We start from the raw sequence: 18,752 nt of genomic DNA, 5'->3' as shown, positions 1-18,752 counted from the left end.
CACCAGAAAGGACTTGTAGAGGAGGAGTCCCGCACTCCTGGGTCCTGGTGACTGCGCACCCAGGGCTTGCAGCAGCCAGGCTAGGAGGAGCTGGTTGGTCCCAGAACCTACTCAGCGCTTGCCTGTGCGAATAACCTCGCAAAGCCTTGTCAGTTCCCAGACCTTGTTCTCCTTGCTGAACTTAAAATGTTTGCTTTAAAAGGCGCCGGTGTTTCGCATTTTACTCTGAAAAACAAACTAAAAAGAAAAACCCCGCTGTGGCAAGGGTGGGTGACAGCACGCGCGCGGCTTGCACCTGAACACAGAGCATGGGACCTTCCAAGATTCCTGCAGCTTAGCGCCCTAGTCCTGGGAGCAGGTCTGGGACAGCCGCACCTCACGTGACCCCAGGGGCTGGGCAAGGGCGGGGACTGAGGAGGGGGCGCGTGCGACCCGGACAGGAGGGGCGGTTGCCCAGGAACCGTCCGCAACGCCCGCGCGTGCTCGCCTTCGTACGCACGCGCACGGTGCTCGAGACCCACTAGCCGTCTCCCCCAACTTCAACCGGCTTTCCCCAATTCGGCTCCGTACAAGGTCCTGGACCGAAGGACGCGCCGCGCGCTCCCGCCTGGCTCGCAGGGTCCACAACGCATGCTAATGAGGGGCGGGGCGGGGCAAGGCTGGCGGCGGCGCGCTCGCGCGTGCCGGGGCGCGCGACAAGGGGCGGTGCGATTGTGAGGTGGCTGCTGACGCACGTTCCGGGGTTCTTAAGCGGCGAGGGCGGCGGCGGCCGAGGCAGCGGCGGTGGTGCCGGAGCCGGTTCCGGGAGGTGGCGGTGGCCTCCGTGAGGGGCAGCGGGGGCCCAAGTCGGTGCCCCGGCTCAGTCACAGTGTCCCTTTCCCATTGACCCCATCCTTCCACCACGGCCTCGCCGCCACGGCTCCCGGGGCTTTCTAGGCGGGGCAGGGGACGGGGTGCGTCTCCTGCCGCGGCCGCCGACCTGATAAATGCGGGACTTCGGGTTCGGGGTGCTGCACACTGCCCTGCTGCGCAGCGGCAGCCCCCGGTCCTCGCCCGGCGGCAGCGCCTACCGGCCCTTCGCCGCCGGGCCGTCCGCCACGCCCTTCGGCCCGCTGTCGCCGCCGCCGTTGCCTGTCACCGGCTTCTCCGAGGCCGCCTCCCCCTTCGCCATCCCCTCGGGCGGCGGCGCGGCCAGCTCAGCCGCAGCTTCCTCTTCCTCCCCGCTCGTGGCGCATCAGCAGGCCGTGCAGGATGAGCTGCTGCTCGGGCTGACACAGCAGCCGGCGAGGCCGCTCTCGGGGGCGGCGGCCGCAGAGCAGCTCCCCAGCCACCACCCCGGCGGCGGCACGAACGCGGGTGTGACCCACCTCCTCCCCTCCCAGGACTTCAAACCGAGTCTGCACCACCCCTCCTCCTCCTCCGCCTCCTCCTGCTGCTGCTGCCGCACCTCCTCCCCGCAGGACTTCAGTAAGCGGCAGCAGCAGCAGCTGAGCAGCCAGAAGAGGAAAGAGTTGAGTCCGCCACACCGTCCCCACCCTCCGGACGCGAAGCCGACGCCGCCGCCGCTCCACTGCCCCGGCCGCTTCAGCCCGCCGCCGCCAACGCCGCCGCCACCACCCGGGCCGCTCCTGCAGTCGGCGCCGCTCGCCCAGCGCCCGCAGCCGTTCAGCCTCCCGCACACGCAGCACCTCCCGCCGCAGGACTTCGCCCCGCGGCAGCGCCCGGCCGACCTGCCCCAGCTCCCGCAGCTCCCGCCCTCGCCGCCCGCAGCTCCGCGGCGCCGCCACGGAGGCGCGGGAAGCCCTCGCCAGACCCCGGTCGCGGGCGAGGGCAGCGCCGCCGAGCCCCCCAATGCGGGCTTGCCCCCCTCGACGCCGCCGGTGAACCCCGCGCCGGGCTCCATGGAGTCGCCCAACCACCCTCTGCTCAACAGTCCCAGCACCCTCCTGCCCGGCGCGGCGCTCGGCACCAGCGCCTTCAGCAGCCTGCAGAGCCCGGACCTGCCGCACCCCGGCGGCGGCGGGGGCGGGGGACCCCCCGGAGGCGGAGGGGGAGGCGGCTCCGCGTCTCCGCCACCGCTGCCCGGCTTCGGCACCCCCTGGTCCGTGCAGACCGCGTCGCCGCCGCCGCCCCAGCCTCCGCCGGCGCCCCAGCAGCAGCCATCCCAGCAGCAGCAGCCGCCTCAGCAGCCGCCGCAGCCACAGCCCCCGGGCTCCTCCGCTGCCACCCCGGGCGGCGGCGGCGGCGCGGGCGGCTCTCTGAGCGCCATGCCGCCGCCCAGCCCGGACTCGGAGAACGGCTTCTACCCCGGGCTGCCGTCGTCCATGAACCCGGCCTTCTTCCCGAGCTTCTCGCCGGTGTCGCCGCACGGCTGCGCGGGGCTCAGCGTGCCGGCCGGCGGTGGCGGCGGTGGCGGCGGCTTCGGCGGCCCGTTCTCTGCTCCCGCGGTGCCCGCGCCGCCCGCCATGAATTTACCTCAACAGCAGCCGCCGCCGGCAGCGCCGCAGCAGCCGCAGAGCCGGAGGTCACCCGTCAGCCCGCAGCTGCAGCAGCAGCACCAGGCAGCCGCAGCCGCCTTCCTGCAGCAGAGGAACTCGTACAACCACCACCAGGTACGGCGGGCGGCGGTGGGGACTGGAGCGGGCCGCCCCCTCGAACGCCCTGCTCCGGGCATGGCGGCGGACCCGGGGCCCGGGCAGCGCGCTCCGGAGGGCGGGCGGAGAGTGAGCGGCTGGGGCCGGTCCTTCCCCAGGGTACCCCGAGGGGACCGGAGCAGGGGTTGTTCCCTTCTGGAGTTTGTTCTGCACTGGGCTAGGGAAGCCGAAGCGGCGGCACCTGCAGCGGCACCCGCGGGCTGTCACAGGCCGGGAGGAACTGTCAGGCTGCGCGCGGCTGTCGGCCGCGGGCTGGAGTGCTCTCGACTTCTGCTCTTTTTAATGTTTGGTCACATCTTGAAAGGTTGAAGGCCAAGGCACCCTTGAATCTAGGATAAATGTGTTTCCTCTTGGATGTCTCCACATGGGTGTGTACCGGAATCGGGGTACGTGGTATTAGGAAAGGACATCAAGCAGGCTCTTGGCTAGCCCGTGCCCTCTCTGACTCCGGATGTTTTCTGTTATTGCCCCCCACTTCAACCCCGCCCAGGGTAGATTTTGGGTGGCCGCCGAGTTCGCTGATGTTGAGAGTTTCGTTGTTGTTTAGTGGAGATAGCATTTACTATGGTGATCACTCAAAGTCCAATGTCAAGATGAAAGATTGTCATGGAACTAAAACTTGACCTTAACTGGTCCTTCTCATAACTTTTCTGTTGACCAAAGTTTTCAAGAATGGATGCTGTTTAAATTAACCACAGTAACAATGAACAGTTTATCGAAATCAACCCAATTAAAAGTTGGCAGTTTTGTTGGATTGCAGCTTGTGCCCCAAGAATGGGGAAATAGCAACTTTTGAAGTAATACACCATTTCCCATGGTTTTTATGAGCAACTGTCTTTTGTGTGTCAGGCTCTTCTTCTTTTAATACAAGTTTGCCATTGAAATTGATAGATAATTTTGAATTCCCCAAATCAAAATAGAACATTAGCAGGACATACTGCCGTGATTTCTTATTTAACTGCAGTATGCTCCCATAAACAAAAATAAATGGGGCTTACCTTGTAGTGGAAGAGATCACATGGCTTTCATATGGAATTTTAGGTCATTGGAAAAAGAACTTTGAACTGTGAGTCATTTAGTAGGCAAAATAAGGCCGTAGTGCATGAGGTAATTGTGCCTTGGCTCCTGGGCTGTGCTTTTCAGCTATGTGGAAGGAGGAGGTTGTGTCCGTGCATGATTAAAAGAGCGCTGAAAACCCTGCAGTAGCATCCATAGGTACGGATGTCAAAATTTTGAATTTTTCTTATAGGGAACGTTTAATTTTATGATTACCATATCTATTGGGTTTTAGAAAAGTCGTGGTCTATAGTTCCACTGTCTGAATCTTCTCGGAAAAATTCAGTCTACGCTTCTTGACAGTAGAAAGGCTAGCAATTTCCTGTTCCTTTGTAAAAAGGTATTGTGAATTGTCCATGTTTTGAGGACTTAACTTTTCTTGCTCTAGATTGGAATATAATTTGCTTTTAAATGTCAGTGAACTTGCCAGACTTGCATTAAGATTACTAAAAATAAGCAAAGCCTGTGGTTATTTGTCTATCTCAGTGGATCCACCTATGGGTAGCATCAGATAATTGCTTAGCAGTTCAAGGATAATTAAGTGAAAAAGAAAATTAAAAGAAAACTGGAATAAAATATCTTGAAAGTTAAATTAACAATTCAGGAAAATGAGGTTTGTCCTTCCCCTTCCCTGTACTGGCCTGTCCCTTAAAGGCATCTTCAATTCATTCTGAATGTTACCACTGTTTTTTTTTTGTTGTTGTTGTTGTTGTTTGTTTGGTTGGTTTGGTTTTCCCAGAGTAGCCCAAGCTGTTTAGGAAGCCTAAGGTCTAAAAATTTTGCTTCCACAGCGGTAAGACCATTTAACTAATACTGATTGAATTAGTAGAATATTGGTTGTTTTAAGGATCTTCAAAGCTAACTTCAGCTTTAAAGAGTATTTTTAGTAACTATCAGGAGACGTCACTGCTTATAGTAGATAGGAGGGTAAAAATTTCCCTAACTCTAAGTAAATAGGCTGTCAAATAGCAAAATTCGAAGACTTCTTTTTGTAAGCTCCTTAAGAAATATTCTGTTGGCTTTGTGTTTCTTTCTTTATGGTCTTATTAAATTCGTAGTTCTAAAAACTTGAATTATTTGCTCTCGAAGGCCTGTAATTTAAATAGATGTCTTTTCCTCAGCCTCTTCTGAAACAATCTCCTTGGAGCAACCATCAGAGCAGTGGTTGGGGCACTGCAAGCATGTCCTGGGGAGCAATGCATGGCAGAGATCACCGTAGAAGCGGAAACATGGGAATTCCAGGGACTATGAATCAGATATCTCCGTTGAAGAAACCGTTTTCGGGTAATGTTATAGCACCACCGAAATTCACTCGCTCTACTCCATCACTGACTCCAAAATCTTGGATTGAAGATAATGTGTTCAGGACAGACAACAATAGTAACACACTCTTACCCTTACAGGTAAGAATGGTATGTAAATGTCATCATTTCTAATGTTTATCTTTCAGTATAGAACGTGGGGTGGTTGGAGGCATCAGTAGCCGTGTAGGAAGATTAACAAAATTAACGTTCTAAGTTTTAAGAGTATCACTTAATTATTAAAGGGTAAAATACACAGAGAAAACAAAGAATTTCTCTGTAAATACACAATGAATTGAAATAAGCTTCCAAAAATTTTAAAATCTGTTTCTTTCATACAGATTGAAGCCTTTAACTGGCAGGCAGTTTCTTAAAAATGCTTGTTATTTCTAAACAGACAAACAAAATTTGTCTTTCTGATTATATAGCTAAGATTAAAAAAAACTGTAACTGCAGTTGTGCATAGGTTTTTCTGTGGTCAGCTGTGTACATGTTACAGTGTTCTTAATATAGCTGTGATTGTGGCCCAATAATATTAAGACTGAATCTAATTTAAATTACCTCACTGGTTCAGTGACTATAAGTACAGACGTGTGTGTATGGGATTGTTTTTCCAACTAATGATGGCCTAATAATATTAATGGAAATCATTTTGTCAGGCCTGCTAATATTTTGTGATTCTTTCAAATGAAATTCAATTTTTCTCAAAACTGTTAGAGGATGAAACAAAAATTTAAGATAGTGTGATTGTTTTTCGTTTCTATTTTTTTTTTTCTTGGGTGGGATGGGGAAGAGAACTGCTCATTTCTGATGCAAACTTCTATGCTATTGAAGGTGAGATCTAGTTTGCAGTTGCCAGCTTGGGGCTCAGATTCACTCCAAGATAGTTGGTGCACTGCAGCCGGAACATCCAGAATAGACCAGGTAGGCTGCACAGTGTGTGTTTCTCAGGATCGTGGCTAGGAGTCTAGCATTTACATTATGAATAGGAGTGATCAATTGCATTTCACTTATCCCATTTAAGCATATTGCCAGAAATTATTAAAGCAATTTAGTTTTTCAATGTCATTTGATTTAAATTCTTTGAAACATTTATTTTCAAATTTAAAAGATTGGTAGTCTCGAAACCATAACAAATTTGTTTTTATTACAATGAGTTAATTATGTATCCAAGAGCACCTGACTTTAAACATCAGTCAAACTAAACAAATGCTTCTTTCAGAATTATCTGCAATCACAATGTAGTCTCATGTTTATTCAACATCCATTCTTTACGTTTCATATTCTAGGAAATCTGGTAAATGTTTGATGTATTTGTTTGTTTAGTGATATATCTCAGAACAGCTCTTTTTTAATTCAGTTTTTTTATCTTTATAAAAACAACCTTATAGTATTCTTATTCTGCATTATAGGTTTTATCCTACACATTATCTTCAATATCTTTGTGATTTTAAAATGCTATCTTTCTGCAGACTGAATTTGAATGTATAGTGGTACCAGGTGATGAGGATTATTACTGAGGACATAGAAACCTCAGTTCTTACATATGAGCAGCTTTTCTCAGAGATCCCAAGTTTGACCTTCAGTTGAGATTTTGTAAGTTAAGTGAGTGAAGCTGTGTAATCCATAGCTCAGGCTCTGCCTCCAGTATCATAGTGAACTGAGTTTTACGAAGACTGTATAGGCAGATTGATAACATTTTATAGCTAGCCTTTCAATCTGGAGGGCTAGAAGTAACTTGAGTAATCAGTCACCAGCTGCTGTTGTAGACCAGCCCTGCCTAGTTATCAAAGTTGTCCTGCTAGGATCTCAGCATAAAAACAGTAGTTATCTTGTGGTTTCCAGCATGTTATCTTGTTAATGTAAACTTGCCACTCTGCTGCTGCTTCTCTCCCTTGCACTCAGCCCCAGTTCACTTGTGTTCTGATAGCACGGTCATGCTGTTCGAACTGAATCCGTGATTGCTGTAAAGAAGTTACGTTGGGAGAGGAAAGCGACTGTAATGATTTTCAAGGTGGAAAGGGAAAGTGTTCAGAGTGAAGTGTTAAGTACAAAAGCAATGGGCTCTGTATATGGTGCAAGCAGCATTCACAAGTATGGAGGTGCTGGGAAAGGCTTGAAGTGTCCGCTGAGCGCTTGTCAGACTCACTTCTGGAACTGATGCGAGTACAATACTCTAGCCTTCCTACTTAGGCTTCAAAGCCACACCTCTTTATAACTTGGGATTTTAGATAGGTTTTTTTCCCCCGTTTTGACACTTAAAGATAGACTTTCTGGTAAACTGAGAGCAATTAGTATTTGTCCAGAAGTGCTGTGATGGCGTGATGGTGAGTTCAGTGGTGGATGAAAATAGGTGATGCAAATTGAACTGAACTGGAAGGCAAGGCAGTCCAAACCTGAATCATCATCTTGTATCCTTACCACTGGCTCTGGGCTTTCGTCTCTAGGTCATAGCCTTGTCTGTAAAGGAGAACCTTTGCAGGCCTGCTCCTATACAGACTCTGGTCTGTTTGGCCATTTCTTTTCCTCCCTGGTCTCCCAGTTTTCCTGATCCCCAGCCTATATTGTTTTCAAATAAAATAAGTATATATAACCTTTTTGCCTTCTTTAAGTACTCAGTCATTTTTATACATTCTATTCTGTTTCTATTTTTCCATAAAACTGTGTGGCATTTGGAGTTCTTAAAAACACAACAGAAGCTAGGTAAACTGACACTGGCAGCATAAAATGTGGAGTAATTCCTCAGCGTTCAGAAAGATTAAATATTTAGAATGATTAATTTAATATCTTGGGCTTTTATTTTTGTGATCATACGCTTTTTGTATGATTACATTAAACCACTTAACTTATTTCCTTTAGTCTGAAATGAATGAGATCTACACTATAATAAATTACAGACCTAATACCTTAATTCATGAAACTTCAGCCATGACTTACAACAAGATCTGAACATGTAATTAAGTTTAGTAAATGGAAAAAATATTTTCATAGATTAATTTATGTCATTTGTTTCAAGTTAAGTTTTATGGGTTGATTTTTTAAAATATTTTTTATGGAAAAATTTTCAAATTTAAAATATTTTTAAAGTATATGTAAATTATGTACATTCCTGACTTTAAAAACTCTCAGTGTTTTTAGTGCAGGTGTGTACGCAGGTATGTGTGCATATGGACATGAGGCTGGAGAGGTGTCATCCCGTGGAATTGGTGACCAATTAGGCAAGGACACCTGGCCAGTGAACCCCAGGCACCCTCCTTTCTCCTCCTGCCCAGTCTCGGGATTCCGAGAACTCTCCACCATGCCATAGTTTGCATGGGTCTTGCTTGTGAGGCCAGCACCTTACCCACTGAGCTCCCTGCCCCGTGCCCCTGTTAGATATTTCTGCTGATTTCTCTTAAGCTAGGTTTTCTTTTTTGCTTTTCTCTTTGTTTCTGAGAATAAGATGCTACTACTTTATATACCTCAAGCTGATCTTAACTTTGAGATGTCCCTGCCTCTATCTCCTGAGAACTGAAGCTATAGCTAATGCTTCTAGTATATTAGATGTGTCCAAAATTCATTAATTTGAGCATGCTTTTAGCATTTAGTAAGAAATCATGCTTAAAACTGTTACTTATTAATTTCCTTTAAATAGAATTTTCAGTAAGATTTTTTTAAAGTATGTTCATTTGTGAATTCTTATACATTTTAAATCAAAGTACCCTTCGTTTGAACTAAGGTTGTTTATTGCTTATTTTTTATGTGTGTCACTTCTGCAGTACGTCCTGAGAAACCTATTAAATATGTTGGTCTGTAACTTGGTGGGCAGTTTTCAGAAATCCAGTGCTGGATATTTGCTGTATATCCTGGAAACTACCTTGAATTAACTGGAGATATTTTCTACTGATCAAACATCCAAACTGATATAAAGTAATAAATCACAATCTGGATATCTTGTTTTAGGGAAATGTGTCACTTGACTCTTTTGTAGGTTTCCTGAGGATCGGTATGTGGTAGGAGAGCAAGGCCAGCAGGTTGTGATACAGTGGCCTTGCTTCAGGGACCCTGAACTTCAGGATCACAGAGCCTTAAACCCACACAGGGCCAAAGGTGAAAAGCAGTAGGGGGTGCTTTCCCAGGGTACTTACTGTCTCAACTTCAGTTCTTTAATCTGTCTGCCTTTCTATCCCCACAGGAGCCTGTGGCTAATATATGGGCAAAGAAAGGTAGTAACAGAGAGAGTACACTTTCAGAGCACGTGTGCTTTTCAGTCACTGTTTCTCTTGTCACTGTACGGCACTTTCCTCTTAGTTCTGTAACACTCCACTTACCTCATCACACTGTAGAACAGGTTCTCTGTGAGCTGTTTCTCAGAATCTGACTTTTCTGAAATGCCTTAGTAACACTTAAATAGCCAGGCAACGATAACTTGAAGATACACTGCCATGATTTTCTGTATTCGTTAGCATGTCAGGATTGCTGAGTACAGTCCTTTATTTCTAAACTGCCTCAAATTTTCCTTATAGTTTTAAACTGATGACAATTTTGATGAATAAATCTTTTGCTGGTATCCTTATCTTATCCTTTGTTTTATAGCCTCATATAAATCATCAAATGTGGTTTGTTTTAAACTGTTGTCTTGAAAAGATAGTTCTCAGCTATAACATGTCTTCCATTCGGTAGCAAGAAATTCATTTGCTAGCAAAGCTATTTTGGTATTTGATACTTGGCCCAGTTTAATCAATTAGCAGATTCTAGAGAGGATTGGATTGAGTCCTTTATAATTACTATTTTAATAGTAGCCTTTTACTCAAATAGCTCAACTTATATATTTTATAGAGATTTTATGGCAGAGATAAAGAAGTATTTAAAAGACATTTGAGAGCTAGATATGTGATTAGAAGGACCCTAGCTTTAATTACTTTAGAAGTTTAGTGGGAGAAGCATAAACACATTCCTTGTACACATTGTAGAATAGAAACAGAGTCAGTGAAAATGAAGACATCAGTAACTATGTTGGTCTTGTTTGCACAGAGGTCATCTTCTGTCTTCCATTTTATGTCATTTATTGTTACAATACTTTTAATTTTCTTCTATGATGTTAAGTGACCTATAGGCACCATTTACTCTGACATGGTTATTTTCTACAAGATGGAGCCAGAGTATAAAGAGGTTCTGTGGTGTAGAAGATCACAAAGCTTAATGCTGTCTATAATGTGGTCTGGCCAGTGGGTTCACTCTCCCCTACGAAGTGCTGAATAAGACTCAGTGTGTAGTAACTACCTTCCATGTAGTTCTGACGCATGTTCAGTTTAGAAAAGCACTGCAACATTTCGTTGATTCCCTTTGCCCCCCTTTCCAAGCTCACTTGTTCTGGTGGAGAACATTCCAGATGGATGGGTATGTTGTGTGTTTAGGATCTTCCAGTTGAAGGTCACTAATTGGGTGGTAGTTGGCTGAGTTAGGACATGAGCCTCCTCTCCAGCATCTTCGCATCATTCCGTGTTACTACTCACCCTTCCTAATGCCTTGACCGCACCTTGTTTAGTCTACAGTGCTGATTCTGGCTCCCTAGCTTTAAAAAGCACACAATCCTAAGTAAACCTAAAAGGGGAATAAACAGACAAACCTTATGTTTTTCTTCAGTTCTCCAAAGACCTAGTTCTGAATATTTTCTGGATTGTTGGGCCCTTCGGAAAATGATGAAAGCTATAAACCTTTTTTAAAGAAAATGATATATGTTAATCTACCTATGGGTACATATAATCCTAAAGACTTACAGTATCACTTGTAGCATGTGGATCCAGCTTAAACAGTGTTGTACTTCTGTTTCCATGAAAACTGTGGGCTTACTTTTCTGATTCTTTTCTTGTTTCCTGTGCTGATCATTTTGAGAGTTGAGTGTGGTCTTCCCCCACGTATATATGAATTTGTACATTTATGCAAATAACATTGTTGATGGGATGGCACTGACATATTTTAGGAAAAGACTTCCAGACTCTTTGGAGGGTATGGGCCGTACTTGTTAGGCCAGTTTCCCACATATTCCATTGCATAATCATTGAGTCTGTATTGAACAAAACATAGTATTAAATATATAGGCACCAAAGAACTTCTGCTAAGCAAACAAGGGGATTGTACTTTGAGCAAACAAGGCTACTGACAACACAGAAGGAAGTTCTCAGAGTTGGGGAAGTGGGAATGTGAGCAAAGACTGCCTTTCCTGTCTCTGCTTCCGCCCGCCTGCCTGCCTGCCTGCCTTTTGCAGCGGAGTTAGGAGAGGAAGAACTGTAAGCTGTGGAAGCACTTTGGAGAGAGATTTGAATGTAAATACTCTAGGCATCCATCCTTTTTCTGATATTAGCATCCTGCATTTGAGTTTAGTGTATAGGATGTTTACACATTCATTGTTTTACAATTTGGATGACTAAATCAATTTTTAAGTACCTGATAGATGTTTAAAGTGTGGTGCTATTCTTAAATTCTTCCAAGATAATTATTTTCTAAGTGCCTATATCTGCCTTCCTAAATATATGAGAAAAACATGAAGCAACTGAAAATGATTTTTCTGTATGTTTGCAAAAATGATCAGAGATTATTTTACTGCATTCATTTATACTGCCAATGAAATTACATTAATTTTTAAATATTTTAGAGGTGAATGTGTTAAAACTGTTTCCCTCAATAAGAGACATTTTAGTTAACAAGATCCTTAAGTATCAGTATTTTCTTGGGATATAAGTTAAGTAATAATGTATTAATAAATTGTCCTGTTTTATGTGAGAAAGATTATGTTTTTGACTTTAAAATTACATAGATCTTATATCTTTTCTTTTTCTGTCTTCCAGGATCGAAGTAGGATGTATGATAGCTTGAATATGCACTCTCTGGAAAATTCCCTTATTGATATCATGAGAGCAGAGCACGATCCTCTCAAGGGTAGGTAGCATTTTCTAGCATCGATTTTATATCATATATTGGTTTGTCTGCTTACGGAAAACTAGCACTCATATAAAAACTAACTGATAAATGAAGAAACTTCATAACATTCTTGCTTCATATGTGTTATTGTCTGTTTCTTATTGTCTGTTTTATTACTGGCGAAAATTTTGTAATTGTATCACCCTGAGGAAAGAGAGGTTTTAGTTGTCTATGTTTTAGTTAGGGTTTCTATTGCTATAAAATACCATAACCAACACAACTTGGGGAGGAAAGGGTTTATTTCATCTTAGAGCTTTTAGTCCATCAGTGGGGAGTCGGGGCAGGAACTCAGGACAAGAACCCAGCGGTGGCGAAGGCAGGAGCAGAAGAGAGACCTTGGAGTAGCACTGTTTGCTTGCTTCTCACTGCTTGTTCAATCCCCCTGCCAAAGGATGACATCATCAGTAATAGGCTGGGTTCTCCCAATCAATCAAACAATTAGCAAATTTATGGAGGCATTTTCTCAATTGATTCCCTATTGCCAAATGACTCTAGCTTGTGTCAAGGTGACAAATCAGTATGGAGCCAGCAGAGTTAGTGTATTGTGAATTCACTAGAATACTAACTGTTGTTTCTAGTTCAGAACTCCTCATTGACTCAGAGTCATGGTTTTTTTTTTTTAAATCTGCAGTTTTAATCTACAAAGGTAATTTTCTTAGAACTGTTTGCCCCACAGACAACATTTTCTTGTCAAGTAAGTTGATAACAGTGATCAGATGTCTAAGAGTCTTCAGGTCCCTTTGTCTTTCCAGCCCTTTCATTTTAAGGGCCGGGCTGTTTGTTGACTTACACTACTGGCAGTTCCTCAAACTAATAAGGTTATGCTTTGGATTTTTTCATTGTTTCCTCATGGGTTTTGCTGTTGATCTTTGCCTCTCATACATTTTTAGGCCCTCTGTATGAGATCTTGTTCTTTTTCACAGTGAGTATTTTTCCCTTGCATCGTCCATTTCAAAACAGAATTCACACTAGGTGTGGTGGCACGGGACTATAGCACTAGCACTCAGGAGACTGAGGCTGGAAGATGTCAGTTCCGTGCTGGCCTGAGCTAGGTAGCAAGATGGTCTCAGAAGTAAACACAATGCTTACAAGAAAACACAACAGCTTACAGTTATGAATTTCTTCATTAAAATTCTGTTTTCTCTAGAGAGAAAAACTCCTAGCACAAAGTCAAGATAGTTCACTGTTACCATGGATGACGAAAAGCTTTTCTTTATTTCTCTTGGCCTTTCTTGACATGGCTTCCGGAAGACAATAGAGAAAATGTTCATTGCCACACTATTCATCATCTCTTTTTCTAGCCTAGGCATCTTACATAGTAGAAGGGCATCTAAAGAGGCCCAGAAGGGAAATGCAGTGACAGAACGATGCTGAGAGTAATGGTTAAAAATTACAAGGAATTCAGACAATTTGTTAGAAAAACCATCTCAGGCTCCAGAAAAGCAGGATTATAGTCCTTCTGCAAGGTTTATGGCTCACCATGTTTGCCAGTTTCTGTTTCTAGCTGGAATATTTTATTTTTCATATGTATTATGTCAAAAAAGGGGAAAGCTTTGGGAAAACATCTGCACATAGTGCAAAGACGTACGGCTGCCCGTGCTGCCGTTGTGCTGCTATCAACACCGTCAGCTGAACACTCCTACTTGATGTTTTCTTCTTCCACCTGCTGGCTCATGCCATGTTTCCGGCCTTAAGTATTTTCTTTCTCCACACTTTAGGACCATAGCATTTGTACGGGATAGCGATGCTAGACCCACACAGTCTGTCTAAGCACAGCGATAGCAAATAGAGAAAGCAGCCAGGGTATCCAGGGTGATCATTGTCTCCCCATCTTTCCCTTCCTCAGATTCAGGGCAGCACCTTGTCTTCTCTTGTCTTTTCATCTCAGAAAATCATTTCCCCTGCCTCAGACACAGACAGACTGCAAATGTGTTTCTCATAAAATATCTCCTGAGACCGTTTTTTTGCTTTGTCTTCCTCAAGAGATCTACCAATAGACAGGATATGGAGAATGCAAAATTTGAAATGAGCTCCTCATTTTCTTTCTGTTGTAACAAGAGATTATATTACTTGTCTAATGCTGCAAAACAGCTCAAAATTAACTTAAAACGTGAACAATAATCACCTATCTTATATAATTTCTAAAGGTTAAAATTGGGGAGCAACTTGATATTTTCGGCTAATGGTCTCATGAGGTAGCAGTCGAGAGGCTCGTTGACCCTACAGTCTAGACCCTCAGTCAGGCTGAAGGATTCCTCTCTGTGATTAGGAAGTTAGTGTGAAGCTACTGGGATAACAAACCTCAGTTCCTTGCCATGTGGACCTCTCCACAGGCCTGCTTTATTCTTGCCACAGCATGGATGCTGGTGTACCTCATCCTATCCCCAATCCCCTGCTACCCAGAGTAAATGGTACAGATAAGTATAAATGTCTGTGTCCTAGAGCCTAGCCTCAGATGTCTCTCCATCATTTCCATGATATCCTAACAACTGACCAGATATGGCTCAAGATGTAAAGAGGCAAGAACTGGTGGGAAGCATTGTGGAAGCTGAATTCTTGAGGAGTCAAAGGCAAATCTATAAATTCTCATTTACTTCTATTCATAAGTTTAAAGGAAAACAAACTATTCAAAGTGGTTATGAGCAGGGGGCAAATAGTTGAGTCAGAGTAGAGTGTGAACAGTACTGATCTCACTTAGAACTAAGTGACTACAATCACAGAAGCAACCTCTTAGCCCCCTGTTCCGACAATTCTTTGCTCTAGCCATTTCCCTTTTCCAGCACCCGCTTCAAAAGTGAAGACAGAGGGTTTTATGGTCTAGTATAGCAAATGGATAGCTCTCTCAGCTTGTTGGAGATGTACAGACAGCAAGTGGTGGCAGCCAGAGATGGAACTGACTGTGCCAACTTTGTCCTTGGCCTACTGCACTGTGAAGAAAGCCATGTTCTCTATCCCTGTGGGAAGTATAGCCTTCTAGGGAAAGATAGAGACCGTATACCAAACTATAACTATATACATAAATCTATAGAGGTTGGAAATACCATGGAGAAGATGTGTAGAGATGGTAAGTGGAAAGTTATTTCTAACGTATGTGTGGAATAAAGGAAATCCTGATACGCAGCTAGAGTAGAAAAATGAAGAATTATCGGGAGGAAGTAGTATCATTGCATGAAAAGCATATGTGAGATTGTAACTTTTGAAGAACTGAAAAACTGGTCTGAGCTTGCTGTTGAGGGCCACATGACACTGTTGGCTCATGCACTGTTGTCAGGCATGTGCTGTCCTTTGCTGGGGAATCAGAAACACTACCACACTGTGATGTGCTTTCCTGAGCCTGAATGCTTCTGACCCAACTGCTTTATTTATCTGCAGCGTGTTCTCTCTGCTGACACACTATTTCTAATGACGGTTTTGGTTCTGGGCAAACTGCTTTCTTTCCAAAGGAAGAATAAGTGTGGAATTTTAAGTGCCTAGAGAAAATCACGCTTGCCAAGTATAGTTTCATCATTTTACCATTTTATATTTGCATATTTACTTAAAATAGTCTGTGATCTTTTCATGTTTGTGTGAGTCAGTGCATTCCCCTTTAAACAACAGAACAAGGCAGATCATTGTTAAACCTTCCCTCCTCCCGCCCCTAACAATTTGTGGGAAAAAAAAGAAGGGTCTTGCTGTGCAAGCATTTAAACACAGTGCTCTCCCTCAAACTGTAAAAATAAAAAATTGAATTTCAGCTCATAAAAATTGACTTAAAGACTATAGGGAGAAATACAGTTTGTGTAACAGTTCTTGAGATGATCAGTCTCAGCTGGTAATAATGACTTTTCTACTGTTCCCTGAATAGTTCTAGAAAATTCACAAACAAGGACTCCGAATGTGATTGTATGCCAACAAATATTTTGAAGTACATGCTTTTCAAAGGATTTAAAAAACCTGAGATTTTATTACCTACTGTTGGCTTTATTACTTACTGATAAACTGCCATGTTTACGACTCTGGAAGCAAGAAGCCCTGCTGACGTTAGGGAGCCTGCTCCTGAGGATATGAACCTCTTAAGTGTGGAATACCAGATTCTCTTAAGTGTGGAATACCAGATTCTCGTGCTCTTCCCATTTTGCCCTGTTTGTTTCCCATTGATTTTTATGAAAGAGAGTAAAGTGCAAAGGTGCAAATGACTTAGATGAATTTGAAGCCTTCAGTGTGAGAAATTATGTTCTGGAACTTGGGAACTTTCAAGTGCACAGAGGATCTCAAGCTTATGTCGGGTCCACTCCCCACAGTTGTGTATTTTATTAAAAACCCATTCCTAGAAACTCTGGTATAGGAGAACAAGGCAAAAACAATTACAAAACACTGGGAATGCTTAGTACCTTTATTTAATAAAGCAAAATAAATTGATACAGATCAGTGATAAACTTGTGAAACAGTTTTATGAATTCATGCTGGAAGGCTCTACTTAATTCCCTCTGACAGAGGGTACCACCTCAAAAGTGACTGTGGTTTCCTGCAGTCACCTATGTATGATTCCTGGTGCCAAAAGTTTTACAGTTATCAAATGTGTGTAGACTGAATCAGAAGATTAAAAGTCCAAAAATCCAAAATTGCAAAATATAAAATGATGCTTTATGTAGAAATTTTTATTATTTCCTCATGTCACAATGAAAACACGGTTACAATAGAAATAATATACAAAATTATCTTTAGACTCTATATGTAAATCATAATGAATTTCTTATTTAGATTTATCTCATATCCCAAGAATATATTGTATGACTATAATATTAAATATTTCAAAATTAAACAATAAATCCAATATCTAAAATACTTCTGGCTTCAAACATTTTAGGTTCTATACTAGAATGACTTTTTTAAAAAAACAAAAAGCAAAAGAGGCTGATCTGTAAATCCTACCTCCTGGAAGACCTTAGGAATTTGAGGCCACCTTTGAATTATACACAAATCCCTGTCTCAAAATGGAAAACCAAATCTATAAAAGGAGAGGCAGGAAAGACGTGTTTTCTATGCTTTTAAGTGGTGTGATTTTTGAAATGCATTCAGTTGTTTTATGAAAGAGCACATGATATTTTCACTTATTCTATTGACTTTTTCTTATGACTATTGGCTTTTGGTAAGAAAAAAGAAACATGCAGCACATGCATTTTCCTAAATACATCCTGACGTTAAAATAATCATTCTCATAATATTCGTGGAAATTTAATATTTTATCATATAACTACTCAGAATTGAGTTTATCTTATGAAAGTACAACTTACAAGCATCTAGACTTCTGGCATCAGTGAGAGTATCTATAGTCTCAATGGGGAATGCTAAAACTCAGTGAAAGTTCTTGTCTGAGAAACCTTAGTTGGAGCACAGCAGGGCACAGATCTTAAAGCCTTCTTTCTTCGCAGGGAACTGTCTCTGTCAGCAGCAGTACTTCAGTGTGGGTGCGCTTACTTCCTCTCAGCATCTTTGACTGTAAACGAATGTCTGAATTACAACACTATAGAACTTCATTTTTCAAAACCAAAGCCTTATCATACAGAAACTACAGTGCCTTGGGCCAATGCAGATATACAATACTCTTTTGAAAGTCACTTCACATCATTCTTGTGATTTTAAGATAGAAGTTTATATCTCTTTAAATGAACAAGTTAATGAATTCTTATATATAGCATATGCTCATACTGTATAATGCTAAGATGAAGTACTTGGGATGATTTGGTATATATAAATTTTGGCTTCCTATATGAGAAGCAGTATCTTAGAATTTGTTTTCCTTCAACAGCATAATATTTAATCTCTTAAAATATTTCCCATCACAGAAAGCATTTACTCATTAATGGAAAACTAGAAACACATAAAATTTAATACTACTAATAGTAATGCAAAAATATTGGCATTTTACTGTATAGTTTTTCAGTCTTACTTTTCTGTATATAATTTGTAATCTTCACTATCTCTCCTCCCAAGCTTGGAAGTGTTTTTAAAATTAGGATGTATATGGCCAGCGGTTAAAGTCAGGTATGGCCACACACTTACACTCCCTCGCCCTTCATCCTTGGAGACTTTTGCATTTTTTAGTGGATTCCTTAATTTTTTAAAAGCTTTTAGTATTATGTTTTGATGTCCTGTAGCTTACCTATCCTTAGCATTTTCACTATTCTGTCTTCATGGTTATTATAAAATATATTAAACATTTATCACTGATATATCCCACGATTCCTCTGTGTAACTGTACAGCATTTTTGAAAATGTGCAAACACATCAGGTAAGGATGCACATGACTTGACTGCATGTGTCTGGAGATGTCCCCATAGCCCTGTGTAGCTGTCACTGTGACCCATAATAGCTCTGCAATCTCCTTCATCCTGGGAAGCCATGTCCTGTGATCTCCATGCCCTTTTCTTTTTGTAATCTTGACTATTTTTTTAATTTTTTTCCTTTTATTACAAATAGATTCCTTTCTCACATAAAGTATATCCTGATTATGGTTTTCCTTCCTTCCACTCTCCCAGTTTCTCCCTACCTCCCCACCCAGCCAGATCCACCCCATTTCTGTCTCATTAGAAAACAAACGGGCTCCTAAGGGAATATAATTAATAAATATAACACAATATAATTTGATAAAACAAAAAAACTAACACATTGGAGTTGGACAAGACAAAAGAACAGAAGGAAAAGAGCCCAAGAGAAGGCAGAAGAGTCAGAGACCCGCTTGTACATACACTTGGGAATCCGTAAAAACCCTAAGCTGGCAGCCATAATAGATCCACAGAAA

General features: G+C 43.0%; 1 protein-coding gene across 22 annotated transcripts in view; it reads left to right on the top strand.

Annotated features, from left to right (window-relative positions):
- The first annotated feature begins 776 nt into the window (after window positions 1-776).
- Cpeb2 (cytoplasmic polyadenylation element binding protein 2) overlaps window positions 777-18,752 on the top strand; it is a 52,321-nt gene continuing 34,345 nt past the window's right edge. For 8 of the 22 annotated variants that reach the window (XR_015636714.1, XR_015636711.1, XR_015636713.1 and 5 more), the window contains exons 1-4: window positions 777-2,612; window positions 4,832-5,113; window positions 5,846-5,935; window positions 11,839-11,929. Coding sequence is in view for 16 of the 22 variants with exons in the window: in XM_087583813.1 (XP_087439939.1) it covers window positions 987-2,612; window positions 4,832-5,113; window positions 5,846-5,935; window positions 11,839-11,929 (2,089 nt within the window). In the remaining 6 variants the exon portion in view is untranslated. Of the gene's footprint in view, window positions 2,613-4,831; window positions 5,123-5,845; window positions 5,936-11,838; window positions 11,930-18,752 lie in introns of all 22 variants that reach the window. The other 14 variants (XR_015636716.1, XM_087583815.1, NM_001446966.1 and 11 more) reach the window with 3 other exon arrangements.

The sequence above is a fragment of the Rattus norvegicus genome, chromosome 14 (genome assembly GCF_021556685.1).
Source record: "Rattus norvegicus strain SHRSP/BbbUtx chromosome 14, alternate assembly SHRSP_T2T, whole genome shotgun sequence".
Classification (NCBI taxonomy): domain Eukaryota; kingdom Metazoa; phylum Chordata; class Mammalia; order Rodentia; family Muridae; genus Rattus; species Rattus norvegicus.
Note: the sequence above shows the minus strand (reverse complement) of the source record. Positions and strands in the feature narration are given on the sequence as shown.